At 42.1% G+C, this 24,079-nt stretch overlaps 1 protein-coding gene across 1 annotated transcript in view; it reads left to right on the top strand.

Annotated features, from left to right (window-relative positions):
* The window catches only part of brdt (bromodomain, testis-specific), a 167,493-nt gene that overhangs the window by 63,706 nt on the left and 79,708 nt on the right, over positions 1–24,079 (top strand). The window contains exons 6-7 of the mRNA XM_067989576.1: positions 9,547–9,698; positions 13,351–13,719. Of these exons, the coding sequence (XP_067845677.1) occupies positions 9,547–9,698; positions 13,351–13,719 (521 nt within the window). The remainder of the gene's footprint in view (positions 1–9,546; positions 9,699–13,350; positions 13,720–24,079) is intronic.

Below are 24,079 nucleotides of genomic sequence, written 5' to 3' on the forward strand. Positions count from 1 at the left end.
GGGAAAGTTATTCTTGACCGGCCTTATTGAATACTTTGAAGATGTAGCAAAGAGTAGACGACGGTTAATGTAGTAGATATAATATATTTGCATTTTCAAAAGACCTTTGATAAGGTACCACATTGTACACTCATGACTAAGGTCAGAGCACGTGGAGTCAGGGGACAGGTAGCAGAATGTATAGCAAGCTTGCTACAAAACAGAAAAGAGTAGGGAATAAGGGTAGCTACTCAGACTGGCAAAAGGTGGGAAGTGGCGTTCCACAGGGATCAGTGCTGGGGCCATTGTTGTTCACAATTTACATTAATAATTTAGACTCTGGAATCAGAAGTACAATTTCAAAATTTGCGGACGACACCAAATTGGGGGTGTAGTTAATACAAAGGAGGAATGTGTCAAAATGCAAGAAGACATTAATAAACTTGCAGAATGGGTGTGTAAAGGGCAAATGAATTTCAATATAGGTAAGTATGAGGTGGTGCATTTTGTAGGAAGAATAAAGAGGCCACATACTGCTTGAATAATAAGTCTAAATGGGGTGGAGGAGCAAAGGGATCTCCTGGTACAGGTACACAAATCACTAAAAGTAGCGAAGAAGGTTGATAAGGCCATAAAAAGAGGGAAACCAACACTGGGGTTAATTTCCGGAGGGATAGAATTGAAAAACACAGAACTTATGTTAAACTTGATTAGACCACGCTTGGAGTACTGTGTACAGTTTTGGTCTCTATTATGAAAAGGATATGGGGCATTGGAGAAGGTGCAAAAAAGATTCACAAGGATGATACCAGAACTCGGAGGATATACTTATCAGGAAAGACTGAGCAGGCTGGGGCTCTTTTCTGTAGAAAAGAGAAAGCTGAGGGATGACCTGATTGAGGTCTTTAAGATAACAGAAGGCTTTGATAAGGTAGATGTCGAGAAAATGTTTCCACTTGTTGGGGAGTCTAAACCAGAGGTCATAAATATAAAGATAGTCACTAATAAATCCAATAAAGTGTTCAGGAGAAACTACTTTACCCAAAGAGTGGCAAGAATGTGGAATGTGCTACCACAAGGAGTAATTAAGGCAAATAGCATAGATGCACTTAAAGGGAAGCTAGATAAGTACGTGAAAGAGAAAGGAATAAAAGGATATGCTGTTAGGGTTAGATGAAGTAGGGAGGGAGGAGGCTCGTGTGGAGCATAAACGCCGGCATAGATCAATTGGGCCAAATGGCCTAGATGCTCTTAACTCCCCCCACTCCCAGATCTCAAGACTTCCTCTTGGTGCTCACAAAACTGTGGACTGCAATCCCAGTCCTCCCTAATCACCAGTGCTGTCTCAATGATCTCAGGATCCACTTCCATGGTCCTATGACCTCCCTCTCCAGGTCAAGCCAGAGACCCCATCTCGCTATTAGACCCTGGGCCCCATTCCCAGTACCGCCCACAATTTTAATTTATTTTATTCATTCTCTGGATGTGTGTGTCGCTGACGGGGCTTGCATTTATTGTCCACCCTAGTTGCTCTGAGAAGGTAGTGATAGCCTGCAGTGTGATACAACTGAGGGACTTACTAGGCCACTTCAGAGGGCAGTTAATAGTTAACTAAGTTGATACCAATGCTGCTAATTACGTCTCTGGTAATATTACTTGGCCTAATACCCCTGTTCTTTAAAATCACCGATACGCCATTAGTCAAACTAATTTTTTACTCATTCGTGGGATGTGGGTGCCGCTGGCAAGGCTAACATTTATTGCCCATCCCTAATTGCCCTTGAGGAGGTGGTGGTGAGCTGCCTTCGTGAACCGCTGCAATCCGTGTGTTGAAGGTTCTCCCACAATGCTGTTAGGGAGGGAGTTCCAGGATTTTGACCCAGCGACAACGAAGGAACAGTGATATATTTCCAAGTCGGGATGCTGTGTGACTTGGATGGGAGCATGCAGGTGGTGGTGTTCCCATGCGCCTGCTGTCCTTGTCCTTCTAAGTGATAGAGGTCGCGGGTTTGGGAGATTCTGCCAAAGAAGCCTTGGCGAATTGCTGCAGTGCATCTTGTAGATGGTACACACTGCGGCCACTGTGGATGGTGGAAAGGCTTTGGGGAGTCAGGAGGTGAGTCATTCGCTGCAGAATACCCAGCCTCTGACCTGTTCTTGTATCCACAATATTTATGTGGCTGGTAGAGTTTAGTTTCTGGTCAATGGTGACCCGCAGGGTGTTGATGGTGGGGGATTTGGCAATGGTAATGCTATTAAAGGTCAAGGGAAGGTGGTTAGACTCTCGTTGGAGATGGTCATAGCCTGGCACTTGTCTGTGAATGTTACTTGCCACTTATCAGCCCAAGCCTGGATGTTGTCTTGGTCTTTCTGCATGCGGGCACGGACTGCTTCGTTATCTGAAGGGTTGCGAATTGAACTGAACACTGCAGTCATCAGCGAACATCCCCACTTCTGACATTATGATGGAGGGAAGGTCATTGATGAAGCAACTGAAGATAGTTGGGCCAAGGACACTGCCCTGAGGAACTCTTGCAGTAACGTCCTGGGGCTGAGATGATTGGCCTCCAACAACCACTACCATCTTTCTTTGTGCTAGGTGTGACTCCAGCCACTGGAGAGTTTCCCCCGATTCCCATTGACTTCAATTTTACTAGGGCTCCTTGATACCATACTCGGTCAAATGATACCTTGATGTCGAGGGCAATCACTCTCTCCTCACCTCTGCAATTCAGCTCTTTTGTCCATGTTTGGACCAAGGCTGTAATGAGGTCTGGAGCAGAGTGGTCCTGGCGGAACCCAAACTGAGCATCGGTGAGCAGGTTATTGGTGAGTAAGTGCTGCCTGATAGCACCTTCCATCACTTTGCTGATGATTGAGAGTAGACTGATGGGGCGGTAATTGGCCGGATTGGATTTGTCTTGGTTTTTGTGGACAGGACATACTTGGGCAATTTTCTGCTTTGTCTAGTAGATGCCATTGTTGTAGCTGTACTGGAACAGCTTGACTAGAGGCGTGGCTATTTCTGGAGCACAAGTCTTCAGCACTGCAGCCAGGATGTTGTTGGGGCCCATAGCCTTTGCTGTATCCAGTGCACTCAGCTGTTTCTTGATATCATGTGGAGTGAATCGAATTGGCTGAAAACTGGCTTCTGTGATGGTGGGGATATTGGGAGGAGGCCAAGATGGATTAACCACTCGGCACTTCTGGCTGAAGATGGTTGCAAACGCTTCACCATTGTCTTTTGCACTCACATGCTGGTCTCTGCCATCATTGAGGATGGGGATGTTCGCGGAGCCTCCTCCTCCCGTTAGTTGTTTAATTGTGCACCACCATTCACGACAGGACTGCAGAGCTTTGATCTGATCCATTGGTTGTGGGATCACTTAGCTTTGTCTATAGCATGCTGCTTCTGCTGTTTAGCATGCATGTAGTCCTGAGTTGTAGCTTCACCAGGTTGGCACCTCATTTTTAGATATGCCTGGTGCTGCTCCTGGCATGCTCTTCCACACTCCTCATTTTACCAGGGTTGATTCCCTGGTTTGTTGGCAATGGTAGAGTGAGGGATATGCCGGGCCAGGAGGTTAGATTGTGGTGGAATACAGTTCTGCTGCTGCTGATGGTCCACAGCACCTCATTGATGCCCAGTTTTGAGCTGCTAGATCTGTTCTGAATCTATCCCACTACCATCTAGCATGGTGGTAATGCCACATAACACGTTGGACGGTGTCTTCAGTGTGAAGACAGGACTTCGTCTCCACCATGACTGTGCCGTGGTCACTCCTACCAATACTGTCATGGACAGATGCATCTGCGACAGGTAGATTGGTGAGGACGAGGTCAAGTAGGTTTTTCCTTCGTGTTGGTTTGTTCACCACCTGCCGCAGGCCCAGTCTGGCAGCTATGTCCTTCAGAACTTGGCCAGCTTGGTCAATAGTGGTGCTACCAAGCCACTCTTGGTGATAGAGATTGAAGTCCTCCACCCAGAGTACATTCTGTGCTCTTGCTACCCTCGGTGCTTCCTCCAAGTGGTTCTCAACATGGAGGAGTCCTGATTCACCAGCTGAGGGAGGACAGTAGGTCATAATCAGCAGGAGGTTTCCTTGCCCATGTTTGACCTGATGCCATGAGATTTCATGGGGTCCGGAGTCAATGTTGAGGATTCCCAGGGCCACTCCCTCCTGACTGTATACCACTGTGCCATCACCTCTGGTGGGTCTGTTCTGCTGGTGGGACAGGACATACCCAGGGATGGTGATGGAGTCTGGAACGTTGGCTGAAGGTATGATTCTGTGAGTATGGCTATGTCAGGCTGTTGCTTGACTAATCTATGGGACAGCTCTCCCCATTTTGGCACAGATCCCCAGATGTTAATGCGGATGACTTTGCAGGGTGGACTGGGCTTGGTTTGTCTTTACCTCTGTCGTGTCCAGTGCCTATATGTCCGATGCCGGGTGGTCCGTCTGTTTTTTTTTATTCTTATGACTTTTTGTCGCGGGATTGTACATCTGAGTGGCTTGCTATGCCATTTCAGAGGGCAATTAAGAATCAACCACATTGCTGTGGTTTGGTAGTGCATATCCCTTCAAATAATTTTTTAAAATTGAGAACAGCCATGGTCCTAATACTGACCACTGGAGACACTACTGTTTTATATCCATCCTGTCAAAAGCATCCATTAACCGCTCTTCTGCTTTCTGTCCTTTTAGCCAACTTCCTACTACTGATATCACACACTCTTGAATGCCTGTCTTAATTTTATCAGCACCTTATCAAACAACAAGGTATTGACATATCAAATAGAATCGGTCGGTCTTCTGAATATTAACTGCAGTGATTAAATGGGATTTGTGAAACACTCTCTTTTTCTTCTGCTGCCCTATCTAGATCTCCACATAAGTATCCTATCTTTCATGCACTGTACGCTGAGATGTTCGGTGGTCAAATAGTGGTAACTGTGCTCTACCCTGGAGAAATTAGGTTTTATCTCTGTTTTCATCAGGTGGCTGACTCTATATACCGATTCCTTACGTTCACTTGCATCAAATGGTATCCTTTCTTTTATTTGTGTTGGGTGGGGGAATTTGGTAGTTGCCACTTTCCCTTTTGGTGATTGTAGTTACTTGAGAACACTTGGCAATTGCAATTAGACAAACCCTTGTCCAACAGTACCAGATTTACTTAGATGCAGATGTTGTCACAGAACCCAAGGTTTTGCTTCCCACATTTAATGCAGAGAAGTGTGAAGTGATGCATTTTGGTAGGAAGAATGAGGAGAGGCAATATAAACTAAATGTTACAATTTTAAAGGGGGTGCAAGAACAGAAAGACCTGGAATTTTATGAACACAAATCTTTGAAGGTGGCAGGATAAGTTGATATGTCTGTTTACAAAAAGCATACAGGGTCCTTGGCTTTATAAATAGAGGCATCAGTGTACAAAAACAAGGAAGTTATGCTAAACCTTTATAAATCACTGGTTACGCCTCAGATGGAGTATTGTGTCCAATTCTAGGCTGTCAAGGCCTTGGAGAGGGTGCAGAGAAGATTTACTAGAATGGTATTAGGGATGTGGGACTTCAGTTACATGGAGAGACTAGAGAAACTGGGATTGTTCTCCTTAGAGCAGCGGAGGTTAAGAGGAGATTTAATAGAAGTATTCAAAAGCATGAAGGGTTTTGATGGTGAATAAGGAGAAACTGTTTCCACTGACAAGGGTCGGTAACCATACGACATAGATGTAAGGTTGGTAATTGGCAAAAGAGCTAGAGGTGAGAAGAATTTTTTTTAATGCAGCGAGTTATGATTTAGAATGCACTGCCTGAAAGGATGGTGGAAGCAGATTCAATAGTAACTTTCAAAAGCGAATTGGATAAATACTTGAAGGGGAGAAAATTGCATGGTGTTGGCCAGGGGCTGCAGAAAACTACGGAGTTTAATTCGAATTGCTAACAAAGACACTGACTTTTGAACTGAGGTGACCTGGAGTTCAATCACTGGTCTGAACTGGCCAGAACCGGTTTGAATTCATTCCGCTTCTTAGAGGGACAAAGGAGCTCTGATGAGACACCAGTCCTTATTTAGAAAAGGAGTATTGAGGTGATGCTACCTAGCCCCTTGGAACAGAGCCAATCAGGGGATGACACCGACCACTCCAGCAACTTTAAGCCAACCGGAGAAGACAGCATCATTCGAAAAGACAGACTTGGGAATAAAACTGAAGAATTGCAGGCTTGGTCCCAGAGTTTGTTTGTGAGGGAGACTCCGGAGACTAACCATCGTGGAAGTAGGGACCCTATGTCAGGGACATAGATACTATGTCAGGGACGTAGAGACGACGTCGAGAAAGAGAGAGAGTGAATCGCCTGGCCAGCGTTAGATCTCCTTTCCGGGTAATATATCTTTTCTATTCTGTGACCACTCAGGGAGCTTTAGTCAGGGAAACCTAGTGGGTGTGCGTTTAAATCCTAGTTTGAGTATAAAACTGTATAACCTGCTGTAAACTGCATGCCTATATCTAACTAGACGGATAAGCGGTATGTACATGATCTAATAACGTTAATAAAGCGAATTGAGAATTAAGAGAGAATTGACTCTTCCTCTGTGTACTAAGCCAAAACCGTTAACCGGTGACTTCCGGTCAACAATGGCTATGGGAAAAGAGCAGGCGAGTGGGACTAATTGGATAGCTCTTTCAAAGAGCCGACACAGGCATGAGGGGTCGAATGGCATCCTTCTGTGCTGCAAGATCCTATGGTCTTACCTGGCCTTTTTTTGAAGAGTGGTCTAGTTGAACATAAAATGTTCGCATGTCCAAATGACCACCTGGCATTTGGAAAGACCTCTCCTGATTCTCATAAGGTGAGCACTTTCTCAAGATGAACCAAGTCTAGGCCACATCTTGTATAAGATTCCTTTGGCTGTGCAGTCAGACTTGTGCAAGAAAATCAGGCAGGTATTCTGAACTATTTTTGGGAGGGGACCCATTGAGAAGATAGTTCTTCAAATAAATAAATGTGGAGAGACTGGCATTTTATAATGTGGGTAAATTAGGTCTCTACAATTGAATTTTGGGAAGGAATGAGGAAGGCCTTTTTGGCACTAGTTTGAGACCCTACATTGTGGGAAAAGACCTTTGTGCGCTTGTTTAAAGAGCCAACCCACTCATAAGGTCAGGGGCCTGTCCAGGGATGGAGCAGAGCACCTTTAAGATCTTTTCTGTATTGTGGGTTATTTGGAAATAAGTATGCAGAATTGTAGTTAGAATTTATTGTAACATTTGTGCCACACTTTGTGATGCTGATGTTGTTATACATGTTCCACTGATATTTGTATATGTTCATACTGTTAACTGTCCTTGTAATTTATGGTTCAATATATAAAAATGTTTTTGTTAAAATTGCATTTATGGAATCATAAAAGTTATAGCATATAAGAGGGTCATTTGTCTGATTTTGTGCTCGTGTTAGCTCTTCAACTGGAGCTATCGAATCCTCTTTTCCATCTCCCTCGAAAATTCCCTTTTAAATGATGTCTCTGCCATAATAATCACTTGTGGTGATGCATTCCATGTTCTAATAATAACTGAGAAGTACTTTCCCCCTTCATTCTTCTAGTGATGATCCTGCAATTATGCCTCCATGTTATCAATCTATGTACTTGTAGGCACTATGGCACCATTAACTGTAGCTGACTCACTTCAAATTCCATTGTTTCTTGTTGTGATCATAACTGTCAGTGAAGCCAATATGTTGTCATTGCAACTATCTTGGGGGGGAGGGGGTCTACCACGTTTCAACTATCTTGGGTTCTACCACTTTTCAGGCTTGCCATAACCTGACACTCTCCTCCATTACTTCATCTGTTGTCCTTTTTTTGGTTTGGGTGGCCTATGAACCTTGGCCCTTTAGAACCATAGAAGTTACTGCCTAGAAGGATGCTATTCAGTCCATCATGTCTATGTCAGCTCTTTGCTAGAGTAATCCAAAACTAATCCCATTGCCCTGTGTTTTTCCCATTGTCCTCCATCAAGCTCTGTTTCAAATATTTATCCAATTTTCCATTAAACTTGCAATGGTCTCTGCCTCAACCACTTTGTGCTCCTGAGTTGCAAGAACCTATTTTTAAAAAAAAATTATACAGCTTTCCATGCTCTGTGTAAAGAAATTTCTCCTAAGTTTTCTCCTTACTCCTTTTTATAATTTTTTTTAAATTGTGGTCCCTCACAACTGACTGGAAGAAATAATCTTTCCCTATTCACTCTATTAAAACCTTCATAATTTTAAATAAACCTCTATTAAATCTCCCCTGCCTTCTTTGCTACAGTGACAGTACATAGAATTTACAGTACAGAAACAGGCCATTCGGCCCAACTGGTTTATGCTCCACACAAGCTTCCTCCAACCCTACTTCATCTAACCCTATCAGCATTACCTTCTATTCCTTTCTCCCTCATGTACTTATCTAGCTTCCCCTTAAATGCATCTATGCTATTCACCTCAACTATTCCATGTGGTAGAGAGTTCCACATTCTTGCCACTCTCTAGTAGTCCTAGTATCTCAAGTTCTCTCATAACTATAATCTCTCATTTCTAGCATCCTTCTGGTGATTTTCCAATGTATGCTGTCAATGGCTTTAATGTCCTTTCTATTACACGGTGCCCAAAACTGCACACTGTACTTTAACTCCTTATCATTGTTTTGTGCAAATTGATCGTTATTTCTTCACTCTTGGAGTCGATGCCCTTTACTTAGACTACACTGGGTGGAGGAGGCTGGCGAGATGGCTGCTGTCTGGAAGTGCTCAAGAACAGCACAATAACAACTCTTCCTTGTTTTACGTGCATGTTTGACCCACAATGCCGTGACTGAAATTGCAAAGTCAGTGAGAAATCAAACCCTGCTATGCATTGTAGCCCTGTTACACTTTGCATCATCAAGGGTTCTTTGAAATGTGTGCTGGAATAATGACTTGTCATAATAAAAACAAACACTAAATGCATGCATGTGATATAATTCATTATTACCATTACATTTAGATTTTTATTTTAATACAACCTGCTCTGAAAACATTCCCTAATATTTGCTCATTACCAATGGTCATTATTCATAGCAGAACTGAATAGAATGTTGCAATACAGATGTGAACAACACAACCAGATTAAAATGCAATATTCTTAGATAAGGCACCATAAGGAATTTTGCCATACTGGTTGCCAATTGCATCACTGATTACTATGACTAACTGGTGATTGGAGATGAAAAAGGAAAGAGATCTTCGCAGGGTAGCAATTTGCATACATATTTTAATAGGAATGGGCATCTATGTAATTTTTTATATGGCTGTATAGTTATGTTTGAAACAGTTACTTTAACAAGATAATTTATCATTTGGTTGGGGATAGTCCTAGTTAGTTTCTTATGCACCTAACTAATATAGCCTTAAGATGGATCATTAATGTTGAAAAATGGTAGGCAGTGGTTAAATCTGTATATGTGTATATGTATTGTATATGTATCGCTTTGACTGTTGCATGAATGTAGTGATACTCTGTTGTTTTGGTGCCAGTAGTGTCCTCAACTGCACAATCAAAATTATGTCCACCTGCATCTGAAGTTGGAATTCAGAAACCATTGATTGTGCTACCACCTCCATCAAAAACAACTTCATTGCCAGCTACTGCACCCCCTCTAAAACCAGCAGTGCAGCCTGTTACAAAAGTAAGTGTTTCAATATCTGAACAAAATTACAATTTTGAAGTTCCCATGCTCTAATAATTTCTTTTGTATACTGGTCAATTCTCCAAACCATCAAATCTTTCAATATTTTGAATTTATTCAATCTTCACATGCAAATAGGATTTTCCACGTGATTGAATGTTGGTATACCAGCACTCTGCTGTGAAATATGAAAGATTTGATTTCCATTCCTGCACTCAATTTCTAATCCGTCAGACAGGGAGGTGCTAGGAAGCCTCCTTTGGCAAGCGGAGAGGAGAAACAGCAAATAGCACAAGCTAATCCTCCATGGGCAGAATCTTATGCATCTAGTAACTGCCTGAAGGGGTAACGGCAAAGATATGGGTATGCTGTCTGTGCATCCCCTTGGCATTGGGAAGACTCCCATTGAAGAACAAGGGGGACCATAGATGCTTAACGTGCTGATTAGCTTTCCTGTTCTTCCCTTTAATTAGAATGGAATGACCATAGTCATCTGCAATGAAAATAGATATGTCTGCTGCTCAGGATAGCCATCGCTCTGCTCTTAGATAAGTTTGAGGCAGCCAGGATTTGACTCATTCAGCCTCTTGTAATGTGAGCTTTACCTGCCCTGCTGGGAATGAGGTGAGTTTCTTGTAGGAAGATCATAGTTTGGCATAGTTCTGTTTTTCAGTGGCATAAGAGCCTCCCTTGGTGAGACCTAAACATCTTGGTCACATGTTTTTAGGCTGACCACCCTCTCTTCCTCCTTCGATCAGGGCACCAAATTTTTTGATTCTTGAAATGCTAGGGTTGTTGGAACAACATCTCAACCCTGAAAATTCCTGCTTGGGATTACTTGAAGGTCTATATCGGGGACTTTTACAGGACTTGTTATGCCCACCTCACTTTGGAATGTTGCCAATGGAGTTTGTGCTGACTTGTAAAAGCAACGCTAGGTGATTCCAGAGTAAATGATGGGTCAAAATTGAATTCTGGATTCTGAGAGTAAATAATACAGGGTTCAAATAATGCAAGTCATGAGTGCAGCTAGACTATTTCTATGGATGCCTTCTGCACCACAAGATTAACTACTTTTCCTCTGTAGCTCTTTGAGCTATAGCCTCAACAACATGCAAAACATGCTAATGCCAGTTATGAAACTGCCACTCAACAGTTGCACTTCTGCATGTGGAAAAGATTTATCCAAATCAGTTGTTGATCCCTAGATGGCAGGACTTCATAATTGCATCTGACCATTAGGGAATATTCACATTCATTATGTGGGACATTGATATGGCTAGATAGTTTTTTGTAAGAGGTTTAAAATTTATTTTTTGCCCCATGGAAATGTGAATTTTGATTTTTTTTTTTCTGGTTCAAACTTAAGGCATGATGAAGAAGCCTTACTTGCGCTGTTGGCTTGGTACATTAGAATTCTTGCATGGTGGTAGCTTTCTCAAGAGTAGTTAATTGGTTTTACCTGGAGTTCACGGAGATTTATAAGACAATGAGTTCCAACAAAACTGTACAAATTAGGATACTTTGTCAAACTGTAAAGTGGACTTTTTTCTAAAAATTGAAAGATAATCCAGATCACTCTTGTAATTTCATAGAATCATAGAAAGGTTAGAGCATGGAAGGAGGCCATTTGACCCATCGAGTCCGTGCTGGCTCTATGCAAGAGCGATCCAGCTAGTCCCACTCCCCCACCTTATCCCCGTAGCTGTGCAATTTTTTTCTTTTCAAGTACTTCTCTAGTTCCCTTTTGAAGGCCATGATTGAATCTGCCTCCACCACCCCCTAGGGCAGTGCATTCCTGATCCTAACCACTCGCTGTTTTTTTTAAAAAAAAGTTTCTCATGTCGCCTTTGGTTCTTTTGCCAATCACCTTAAATCTATGTCCTCTGATTTTTGACCTTTCTGCCAATGGGAACAGTTTCTCTCTATCTACTCTGTCTAGACCCTTCATGATTTTGAACACCACTATCAAATCTCCTCTCAACCTTCTCTGTTCCAAGGAGAACAATCCCAACTTCCCCAGTCTATCCACGTAACTAAAGTCCCTCATCCCTGGAATCATTCTAGTAAATCTCTTCTGCACTCTCTCTAAGGCCTTTAGACCTTTCCTAAAGTGCGGTGCCCAGAACTGTCCACAGTACTCCAGCTCTGGCCGAACCAGTGTTTTATAAAGGTTCATCGTGACTTCCTTGTTTTGTACACTCTGCCTCTATTTATAAAGCCCAGGATCCTGTATGCTTTTTTTCTTAAAACTGCTTTCTCAACCTGCCCTGCCACCTTCAACAATTTGTGCACATACCCCCAGCTCTCTCTCAATCTCCCTTTTAGAATTGTGCCTTTTAGGATTGCCTCTCCTCATTCTTCCTACCGAAATGTATCACCTTGCATTTTTCTGCATTAAATTTCATCTGCCACGTGTCCGACCATGCCACCAGCCTGTCTATATCCTCTTGAAGTCTATCACTTTGCTCCTCACTGTTCACTATCCTTCCAAGTTTTGTGTCATCTGCAAATTTGGAAATTGTGCCCTGTACATCCAAGTCATTAATATATATCAAGAAAAACAGTGGTCCTAGTACTGACCCCGGGGAACACCACTGTACATCTCTCTCCAGTATGAGAAACAACTGTTCACCGCTACTCTCTCCTTCCTGTTACTTAGCCAATTTCGTATCCATGCTGCTACTGCCCCTTTTATTCCACGGGCTTCAATTTTGATGACAAGCCTATTATGTGGCACGTTATCAAATGCCTTTTGAAACTCCATATACACCCCATCAACCGCATTGCCCTCATCAACCCTCTCTGATACCTCATCAGAAAACTATCAAGTTAGTTAAACACAATTTCCCTTTAACAAATCCATGCTGGCTTTCCCTAATCAATCCACACTTGTCCAAGTGACTGCTAATTCTGTCCCGGATTATAGTTTCTAAAAGTTTCCCCACCACCAAGGTTAAACTGACTGGCCTATAGTTGCTGGGTTTATCCTTACACCCTTTTTTTGAACAAGGGTGTAACATTTGCAGTTCTCCAGTCCTCTGGCATCACCCCTGTATCTACGGATGTTTGGAAGATTTTGGCCAGTACCTTTACAATTTCCACCTTACTTCCCTCAGCAATCCCATCTGGACCAGAGACTTATCTACTTTAAGTACAGCTAGCCTTTCTAGTACCTCCTCTTTATCAATTTTTAGTCCATCCAGTATCTCAACTATGTCTTCCTTTATTGATACTCTGGCAGCATCATCTTCCTTGGTAAAGACAAATGCAAAGTACTCATGTAGTACCTCGGCCATGTCCTCTGCCTTCATGAATAGACCTCCTTTTTTGGTCCTTACTAGGCTCCAACCCTCCTCTTACCACCTGTTTACTGTTTACATGCCTATAGAAGACATGGGTGTTGAGAATATTTCCCTAATAATCACCAAAGAACTCATTGAAGCAGCAGGCTTCAGTGAATACCTTTGCTTGCCAATTGTGCTTTGCTATGGATTTGAAGAGACAATTAGAAATGTTTCTGTATGGAGAAAAGATTGATATGGTCATAAGGTGAGTAGATGGGGTTGATCTATCAAAAGACTAGTTGGGCCTGCTATTCTTTGTTTCATTTTTAAACTTTCCGATTTCTTTTTCTTTTTTTCTTTTTAAGGTAAAGAAAGGTGTCAAAAGGAAGGCAGACACTACTACACCCACCACTTCAATTTTCACCACAAGTAATGAATCTGTGCCGATACTTGCAGAACAAAAGTCTACAAAAATCTGTTCTTGGAGAGAAAGCAGTCAATCAATCAAGCCACCAACAAAGGATTTACCAGATTCTCAACAACAGCATCAGGCTGGAAAGAAAGAAAAGTTGTTGGAACGTTTAAAATACTGTAATAATATTCTCAAAGAAATGTTTGCAAAGAAGCATGCAGCGTATGCTTGGCCTTTCTACAAGCCTGTGGATGCTGAAGAATTGGGACTTCATGATTACCATGATATTATTAAACACCCCATGGACCTTAGTGCTGTGAAAGTAAGTTCATTTCATCTGCCCCATGGCCCCCCCCCCCCCCAATCCAAAATTACTGAATAAATTTGGAAAGTGGTTTATCACTATTTCATGAGGTGGTCCATTTTCCATAAACTATGCTTTGATGTGTATTCTGTTGATCCTATATAACCAGTTTGAATATTTTTTAAGTCACCTTTTTTGAAGCTGTCTACCATCTTAATATGTAAACTTTTCACTAAGGTAGGTTGGTGTATTAACTAATGCCACCATAATATGGTCCCATGGGGCTCTGGAGCATTTGTGCTGCCTCATTTTACATGAGCTAATTTTTGAATCTGGAGCTTTGTTGAAAAGAGGCTAGTTATGAAATAGTGATGGGGCCAATGTGACAGACAAAAATAGGGAACCATAGAGAAGCTGGACCAGTGGGTGTAAAGAGAAATACAGAAAGTTGAGGTGGGAAGGTTCCAAGGGAGAAGCTAACACAGCTTACAAAGAAATACTATAGCAAGATTGAGAAGGACAAAGTAAGCATTGAGGCAAAATATAGAATGTAAAAGACATAGGCTCTTCTAAGAATTATTCTATCATTGGCAAGTTATAGCTGTAAATCATATATAGTATATGTAGTCTGAAATGCTCTCCAGTATTGAAAATTTAGCTCTGACTTGTTTCAAGTTCACAGTACTTAATTGTTCTACCATTCCTACTCTATTGTCAACCTTGCTCTGTTCCACAAAATTTAGTAGAATGTTTTCCCACCTATTTACTTTTTTTTTGCCTAGAATTCACTAATGTGTTAAAGGAGACAAATGGGAATTGTACCATTTGGATATTCTTTTTCTGCAACCTCCAGACACAACTGGAGTGAGGCTGCATTTCAGTATCATTCTGCTGGTCAAAGGTCACAAATGGACAATGTCTTTTTTAAGGGTGCATTTATGTCTGTTACTTGTTCTAGCTATAATTCCTGGCTCCAACTGGAATTTTCCTGTCCAAATGAGAGCTCTGTACAGGGTAATGGTTAAAACTTAAATGTTTTGAGTGAGGGTGACTGCTTCGGAGCCAATATTTAAATGATCTGCTCAGGAATTTCTAATGATCCACCACTTTTTTTTAAAATCAGGTTTGACACACCATTGGAATTGTATTTCATGTGATGTCTAACCCATGCAATGTGAAACTGCCTCGTTCAGGGGGTCTCGTACCACTGGGCTCCAAAGCTTGATTAGGCCCTGGTTTTCAAGCTATACTGGAACTTTAACATTGCTGCCAAGTGGAAACTACTTCAAAGTGATTCAAAACGTTTGTATGTTTATGCTGCAACTTTAGAATGTTATGATGTCAGATATCAGACAATATTAGGAGTGCCACATGCCCAATGTTTCATGTTTCCTTGCTGGTAAGACATTCAGGCCTCTTGCCATTTTCAGCTGATTAAGTTTGTGTCATTACTGTTCTATAAATACTGATATGGCCTCTGATCAGTAGAAAGGCCAAACTTTTCAGGATTTTTTTTATGTCAAATGTGTCTGGAAGCTTCAAATACTGTAAGAAGTGTAGTATGGCACTTGCAGTTGCAGCCATTGCCTTTGTTGTCTCTACAACAAATGTTATAGCTGCATGCAAAATATTTTTGATTTCTCCACTAAGACATATCCAGCGCCTGCAACAGTTTCAACAAATCCTTAAACTCAACAAATCCTTAAACCCATTCGTAAGTTGCAATGGCAAGGTGCTGGCATCACATGGACCCAATGCTGTCCAATACTATAATCTGGCATTGGTCTGGCTGACCGTCTAGCTTGGTAAAAGTCGGGGTCATTGTTGGTCGCTACTAGCTTGGTACTGGATGGTACCCAAGACTGCCCCTCATGCAAGCAAAACTTTATTAAGAAGGCTGGCGACATTCTTTTGCTATTCCACTTGCCTGATTTCAATTAGCATATTCTCCTCCATGAACCAGTGCTGAGATTCTATGTAAGAAAAGAACTGGTGTCAAGGGGCACAGATGACTCCTTTTATGGACAGCCTTCAGCAATCTAACTCTGCTTCAGACCGTTGCTGCATTGTTTAGTCACCGGAGGACTTAAATCATTTTTCTGAAACTTCTCTCTCAAGGGAGGAACTCAAGTGTTGGTACAACCTTGGATCCTCAGCTCAGCATTACTACAGGTCACTGTTTCCGTGTAATATTTTGGCAGCAGCTTTCTCCCACTCTCTGGAATTCCTAAGTGCCTGCATTGCTGCTGGGAGTTGGTCACCTGAGTGACTGGGTTTACGAGCAGAGAATTTGTCAACACCTTGCAGTGAGCATTGCAGCTCTTGTTTCTGGTGGCAGCACTTGTCCAGTGCATTGTGCAGGTTGAGTGCTAAAAATGTGTTTTTAGTCCAAATGCCTGATCACTTTCCATGAGGAAGAGGATGATCCTGGCCCAACTTACTCCTTGGTTCCATCAATCTGCCAGAGCCCTGGATATATTTAACTGTAGGATACCTTAAAACATGGATACAGTTGACCTGGTACCCCTGCCCTGGAGGTGCACCAATTATTCAGTCTTTTACTAGTCATGCTCTTCAATTTTTCTAAGTTTCAATTTGTCCTCCTCCCTTTGGGCCATAATAAAATGTTCTGGGCAGATATTTAATATAATGGAATTAAAATCAAGGAGGTTCTGTAAAGGGTGTGCGATCTGCTCAGTGAGATAACTGCCCAGGTGGTAAAGGCAAAAATCTACACTGCTGTATTACTGTCATCTGTTTTGGGGGGGGGAGGAAGAAAGAAAGGAAGGAAGGGAGAGTGAGTCTCCTAGTGCCTATTTCCCTTAAAAAAAAAAAAATTCAAACAATGCATGATCATGTAACACTCGACCAACTCCACTGTTAGAGTAAAGGCTTCATTCTGTCTTAGGTTCTATTACTCCCTTTGCTCACAGATCAGAAAAGCTGCAGGACTGAGCTGTTATCTGTAGAGTTTACAGCTGGGGGAGAACAGCTTCAAAAGTTCTTGTACTGATTTGCAGATTTCCCAACTTCTCTGACTAAGGGCATCCTTTCCAGGAGCTGTCTTGAGTATTTAGCTCAAGAAGCCCATTAGTACGGGTTTCCCGGACGTCCTTACCATTTTGACATAAAGACGTTTTTTTTTTGTTGGTTTCCCGTCAGACTGACTGGCTGAGTGACAAGCTGGTCTCAGTCGGACGGAAGACCAGCCAGGGAGAGGACATCTGCAGGTAAGTCTTTGTTTGCATGGGTGGGCACGGGTTGCAAGTCACGGAGGGGGGGGTCAGGGGATCAGGGTCCGCGGTCGGGGGTCCGCGATCGGGATGTCGTAGGGGTCGGTACAGGTAGGGCTTTGGGGAAGCACTCCTGCTCCTCCAGGCCCACAAGCTGTGCCTTTCTAGGCACTTACCTGCAGTCTCGGGCCTTCTCGCCTCCTTTCACAGGGCGTCAAACAGAAGGCCCAGGAATCCCATCCGGGGTTGAAATCGGGAATTAGTTAAAAATGGAGGCCTGAAGCCTCCTTCGAAAAGTGGGTTGGCTGCTTGTCCCGCTCCTGTGAAAACTGGAAATGGGCAGGTTGGAGGTGGGTCTGAAATGGTGGAAATTTTCAATGCTCCCCCGCCCCTAACTCACCTGTTTTTTACTTTTAAAATCAAGCCCAAGGTGTTGAGGCTTTGGAAAAGATTGAGGAGGGCCACAAGAATGATTACCAGTTTACATACTACCTTGATTACCCATATAGACTTAAGAATTGGGTCGCTATGTTAATTCAGAGGCGATTTGATTGAGCTGTATAAAATAATTAATGAAAGGACTAGGTTATGTTCATGGTAACAAATTATTTCAATTGGGGAGGACCAGGGTTATGCATATACATCACATAAGGGTAGAAATAGATTAGATGTTAGCCAGTTCTTCTTTTCCCAGAGCATAGTAGACCTATTGAACAAGTTGCCAGCTTGTCTGGTGAGTGCTGATTCACTGTTTACCTTCAAGAGAGAGCTGGACCAGTTCCAGGCAGGGGTGGAGACTGCATCATACAAGAGGTAGGTACCATATAATATAAGTCATAGTCAGTGTGGACTCCTGGACCAGTTTTGGTTGTCTAGAGGGATTGGAGAGGAATTGTCCAGATTTTTTTTTCTTTAATTGGCCTTGGGATTTTGATCTGGGTTTTCGTCTCTCCCAGGAGACTACATGGTACCTAGGGGGTAAGGAGTCTGTTGACACAATGCATAAGGCATCACAACTGTATGGGACAGTCTAGATGAACCAGCTGGTCTTTTCCTGTCCGTTTACGTATGTTCGCATACTTTGTCTTCCACCGTAGCACTGTAGATGGCTTCCATGGTGTTGCCTTTTGTTTCATATTACACTCTAGTACTGACTGATATCAGTAGACCTCTACTCAGTATCCACTCCATTAAATGTTGCTGGTCAGTACTATTAAATTCCCCTGAAACCAGTGGGCTTTATCCATTATAGAGGATCAGCCATGATCATAATTGAATGACGGAGTAGGCTCGAAGGGCCGAGTGGCCTACTATTGCTCCTATTTTCTATGTTTCTATTATGGCAAAGTGAACACAGATCAGAAATTGCTTCTTGGCATTCCTTCAGTCAGGAATCTAATTGCATTTCTTATCACTATAACTGCTATGTAGCCTCACTGAGAATTCACATCCCAGAAAATCCAGGCACCAACACAAATAGACATGATGGAATTTTACTTGTGCATTCCCAGGATCCCAGTTCTCTCCTGCTTTTGTGGTTTGCCATTTAAAGTAATGTGGAGAATTTGGATAGTTTACAATGATCACCTCTAGAATAGATAACACTGTCCAGATATCTGCAGTAGATTACCCCATTTTCACATACAAACTACGTGTGTATAATCTTCCTCCAGGAAGAGTTGAAGACCAGTTAACTCGGGCAAAATTATATTCTCAAAGTAATTTTGTAAATCAAAATGGCATAATACTTGTTTGAAGTTCGCACACATTAAAGGATTTCTTCCCACCACCACAAACCCCTCCCAAAAAAATCATTTGTGCAGTTACACCACTAACCTTGGTGGTATCGGGGAATAGTGTCCGATCTAATATGGATAATACCCAAACTTTTGAAACAGTCCACCTTGAATATCTTCGGCACAAGCTAAAGTAACAGCCCAAGGCATCCTGTAGTATGGATGTACGTGGCTAAAATGGTATGCTGCAAAATTCCTAGCTTGCCAAGCTCTGTGCTTACTACAGAGGCAGACAGACTTTAAGGTTAGTGGAGCTATGCTGCAGGATTCAAAATGGCACAAAGAAGGTCAATAGAAAGAGTTAGAGGGAGCAGAACTTTACTGCTTTTCCAGAAAACTGCTCATAATTCGGTTCAATTTGATAATCTGCTTCAGGCAGCAAGGATGATTTGGTGTAGAAGGTGGGGAATTTCAGGTGAATATGATCTGAGGTTTGAGTCCAAGGCATATTGTTGGAACAGAGTAGAAGGAGCTTAATTCTGCAGATAGTTATGGTGTTGCATGTTGGGAGTGCTTGATACTGGATGATCAAATTGACACATTTTAAGAGCATTTTAAGGTGAATAATGCAGTTGGTCAATGCTGGATCTAAATAGGCATTGTATTTAGTCAGAGAATGAACCAGCTGAGTGAGATCAGAGTGCCCAGAACTCTGGGCTTTTCTTGTTTTATTTTCTTCCCAGCCAATCCTTCTGGTTGCAACTGAAGTCAAACCTGAAGGACGGTCTATTAAGTTTAAAAAAAAATCAAACTTTGTTCTTAGTACCTCACAGGTATGTGAAAATGTAATGATCAGCAGATGACAAACTGTTGCCACAAGAACCTTCTATTCCTTGGGAATTGCTTCTAATGAAAGGGCTTTGAAGGCACTTAATTATAAATCTTGTCTGCAGGAAGTTGTCAGCTCATGCTTGGAATCTTTGATAACTCTGCTACTTTCTATGCCACACTCCTGCTGAGAGATCTTAGCCAGGGTAAATACAGCCTCATTTGCTACCTGTTCCATTAACAACAATTCAAAGATAACAGGTTTGTCATAGAGTCATAGTTATACAGCACGGATAGAGGCCCTTCGGCCCATCGTGTCCGCGCCGGCCATCAAGCCCTGTCTACTCTAATCCCATATTCCAGCCAGGGGCTCTAACACATATATTCAGAACCTCTCTGGCCACAGGGTTGTAAGTCAGGTCAGGATTGTAAGAAGTTGCAACACTAACGAAGGACAACAAGTTATTCTGAAGACTGCAAATAAGAATGTAAATTTGAAATTTATGCACAAGCACTTGCCAGTTTATCAACAGAAACAGCCACTGTGCCAGAGTTAGATCCCAGATCTTGAGATCTGGGTTTGAATCCAGCCCAGGCTGTGGGGAAGTGTTTCTTGACAGGCTATGAAGAACGACAACAACTTGCGTTTATAGAGTACCTTTAACATAGTAAAACGTCCCAAGGCGCTTCACAGGAGCGTAGGAACATAGGAACAGGAGTAGGCCATTCAGTTAGATCATGGATAATCTGTACCTTAACTCCATTTATCTGCCGTGGTTCCATATCCCTTAATACCCTTGCCTAACAAAAAATCTGATCAATCTCAGTTTTGACATTTTTAATTGACCTAGCCTCAACGGCTTTTTGGGGAGGGAGTTCCAGATTTCCACTACCCTTTGTGTGAAGAAGTGCTTCCTGACGTCACCCCTTAACAGCCTAGCTCTAACTTTAAGGTTATGCTCCCTTGTTCTGGACTTGCCCACCAGAAGAAATAGTTTCTCTCTATCTACCCTATCAAATCATCTTAAACACCTCAATTAGATCACCCCATAATCTTCTATACTCAAGGAAGTACAAGCCTAGTCTATACAACCTGTCCTCGTAATTTAACCCTTTTAGTCCTGGTATCATTCTGGTTAATCTGGACTACACCCCCTCCAAGACCAACATATCCTTCCTGAGGTGCAGTGCCCAGAATGGAATGCAGTATTCCAGATGCGGTTTAACCAGAGCTTTATACAACTGTAGATTGGCTTCCACCTCTTTGTATTCCAGCCCCCTTGAGATTAAGGCTAATATTCCATAGTTTTTGCACATGTCCACTAATTTTTAATGATTTCTGTACATGGACCCCTAAATCTCTGCTTCTCCACAGTTACTAGCTCGTCACCATTTAGAAAATACTCTGATCTATCTTTCTTGGGTCTAAAGTGGCTGATCTCACACTTCCCTAAGTTGAATTCCATCTGCTTTAGTTTTGCCCACTCCCTTAATCTATCAATGTCCCTTTGCAATATTCTACTCCCATCTACACTACTTATTGTGCCACCTAACTTAGTGTTGTCAATAAACTTGGATATATGGCTCTCTATTCCTTCAACTAAGTCATTTATAAATATAGTGAAAAGCTGAGGCCTCAGTACAGATCCCTGGGGGACACCACTAGTCACATCCTGCCAATTGGAATACATACATACTTTGTCTCCTAACCAATTCCCTATCCATGTCAAAAGATTGCCTCCAATTCCATGCATTTTCATTTTTCCTAACAGTCTCTTGTGTGGAATCTTATCCAATGCCTTCTGGAAGTCAATATAAATAATATCCATAGACACTCCCTTATTCAATACGTTGGTGACCTCTTCAAAAAATTGAACTAGGTTAGCTAGACTTGCCCTTTACAAATCCATGCTGGCGCTCTCTCTCATCAGTTCATATTTGCCCAAGTGCTGAGTCACACTGTCCCTAATAATTTTCCCACAACAGATGTTAGACTAATAGGTCTATAATTTCCTGGTTTATCTCTCTACCCTTTTTAAATAATGGATTGACATTGGCAATTTTCCAATCCAATGGGGACAATTTCTGAACCGAGAGTTTTGGAAGATCATGACTAAAGTGTCTACAATTCCCTCACCACCTACTTTTAATACCCTGGGGTGGAAACCATCAGGCCCTAGAGAATTGTCTATCTTCAATCTCCTTTATTTTCTACATTACTATTTTTTAAAAATTGTATTTAAATCTAGTAAGTTCCTCCCTTTTGATTTATTTTTAGTTTTCCTCTTGTCTCTGATACATATCCTCTTCCTCTTCCTCTACTGTGAAGACTGATACAAAGTAATTAGAATCATAGAATGGTTACAGCACAGAAGGAGGCTATTCGGCCCGTTGAGCCTGCGCCAGCTCTCTGCAAGAGCAATCCAGTTAGTCCCAGTCCCCCACCCTTTCCCTGTAACGCTGCTAATTTTTTTCCTTCAAATACTCATCCAATTCTCTTTTGAAGGCCATGATTGAATCCGCCTCCACCACCCTTTCAAGCACTGTGTTCCAGATCATAACCACTCGCTATATTAAAAAAAAAAGTTTTTCCTCATGTCGCTCTTTTGCCAATCACCTTAAATCTGTGTTGTCTGGTTTTCGACCCTTCTGCCAATGGGAACACCTCTCTATCTACGCTGTCGAGACATAAGAAATAGGAGCAAGAGTAGGCCATCCGGCCCCTCAAGCCTGCTCTGCCATTCAACAAGATCATGGCTGATCATCTACCTGAACTCCAATTTCCCCCCCTATCCCCATATCTCTTGATGCCTTTAATATTTAGAAATCTATCGATCTCTGTTTTGAATGTACTCAATGACTGAGCCTCTACAGCCCTCTGGGGTAGAGAATTCCAAAGATTCACCACCCTCTGAGTGAAGAAATTTCTCCATCTCAGTCCTAAATGGCCTACCCCTTATTCTGAGACTGACACCCCTGGTTCTAGATTCCTCAGCCAGGGGAAACATCCTCCTTGCATCTACCCTGTCAAGCCCTGTAAGAATTTTGTATGTTTCAATGAGATTGCCTCTCATTCTTCTAAACTCTAGAGCATAAAGGCTCAGTCTACTCAATCTCTCCTTATACGACAATCCCGCCATCCTAGGAATCAGTCTGGTGAACCTTCGTTGCACTCCCTCTATGGAAAGTATGTCCTTTTTTAGGTAAGGAGACCAAAATTGTACACAATACTCCAGGTTCGGTCTCACCAAGGCCCTATATAATTGCAGTAAGACATCTTTACTCCTGTACTCAAATCTTCTTGTAATAAAGGCCAATATACTATTTGCCTTCCTAATTGCTTGCTGCACCTACATGTTAGCTTTCAGTGACTTATGTACAAGGACACTCGGGTCCCTTTGAATATCAACATTTCCCAGCCTCTTGCCATTTAAAAAAAATACTTTGCATTTCTGTTTTTCCTACCAAAGTGGATAACTTCACATTTTTCCACATTATATTCCATCTGCCATGTTCTTGTCCACTCACTTAGTCTGTCTATATCCCCTTGAAGCCTCTTTGCATCCTCCTCACAACTCACATTCCCACCTAGTTTTGTGTCATCAGCAAACTTGGAAATGTTACATTTGGTCCCCTCATCCAAATCATTGATATAGATTGTGAATAGCTGGGGCCCAAGCACCAATCCTTGCGGTACCCCACTAGTCACAGTCTGCCAACCTGAAAAAGACCCATTTATTCCTACTCTCTGTTATCTGTCTGTTAACCAATTCTCAATCCATGCCAGTATATTACCCCCAATTCCACGTGCTCTAACTTTGCTCTAACCTCCTGTGTGGGACTTGAACAAAAGCCTTCTGAAATTCCAAATACACCACATCCACTGGTTCCCCCTTATCAATTCTACTAGTTACATCCTCAAAGAACTGCAATAGGTTTGTCAAACATGATTTCCCTTTCATAAATCCATGTTGACTCTGCCAAATCCTATTATTATTTTCTAAGTGTCCTGATATCCAATCCTTTTATAATAGATTTTAGCATTTTCCCTAGTACTGATGTCAGGCTAACAAGTCTGTAGTTCCCTGTTTTCTCTCTCCCTCTTCTTAAATAGTGGGGTTACATTTGTTGCCCTCCAATCTGCAGGAACCATTCCAGAATCTATAGAATTTTGGAAGATGACAACCAATGCATTCACTATATCTATAGCTACCTCTGTAAATAATCAGGTCCTTGGGATTTATCGACTTTCAGTCCCATTAATTTCTCTAGTTTTTTTTGACTAATACTAATTTCTTTCAGTTCCTCATTTTCACCAGTCCCTTGGTTCTCTAATATTTCTGGGTGGTTTTTTGTGTCTTCTACCATGAAGACAGACACAAAGTATATGTTTAATTTCTCTGCCATTTCCTTATTCCCCATTATAAATTCTCCCACCTCTGAGGGACTCACATTTGCCTTTGCCAGTCTTTTCCTTTTTACATACCTATGAAAGCTGTTTTTGTTTCTCGCAAGTTTACTCTCATTCTATTTTCCCTTTATCAATTTCTTGGTCCTCCTTTGCTGAATTCTAAAATGCTC

The sequence above is a fragment of the Heptranchias perlo genome, chromosome 9 (assembly GCF_035084215.1).
Source record: "Heptranchias perlo isolate sHepPer1 chromosome 9, sHepPer1.hap1, whole genome shotgun sequence".
NCBI classification, from domain to species: Eukaryota; Metazoa; Chordata; class Chondrichthyes; order Hexanchiformes; family Hexanchidae; genus Heptranchias; species Heptranchias perlo.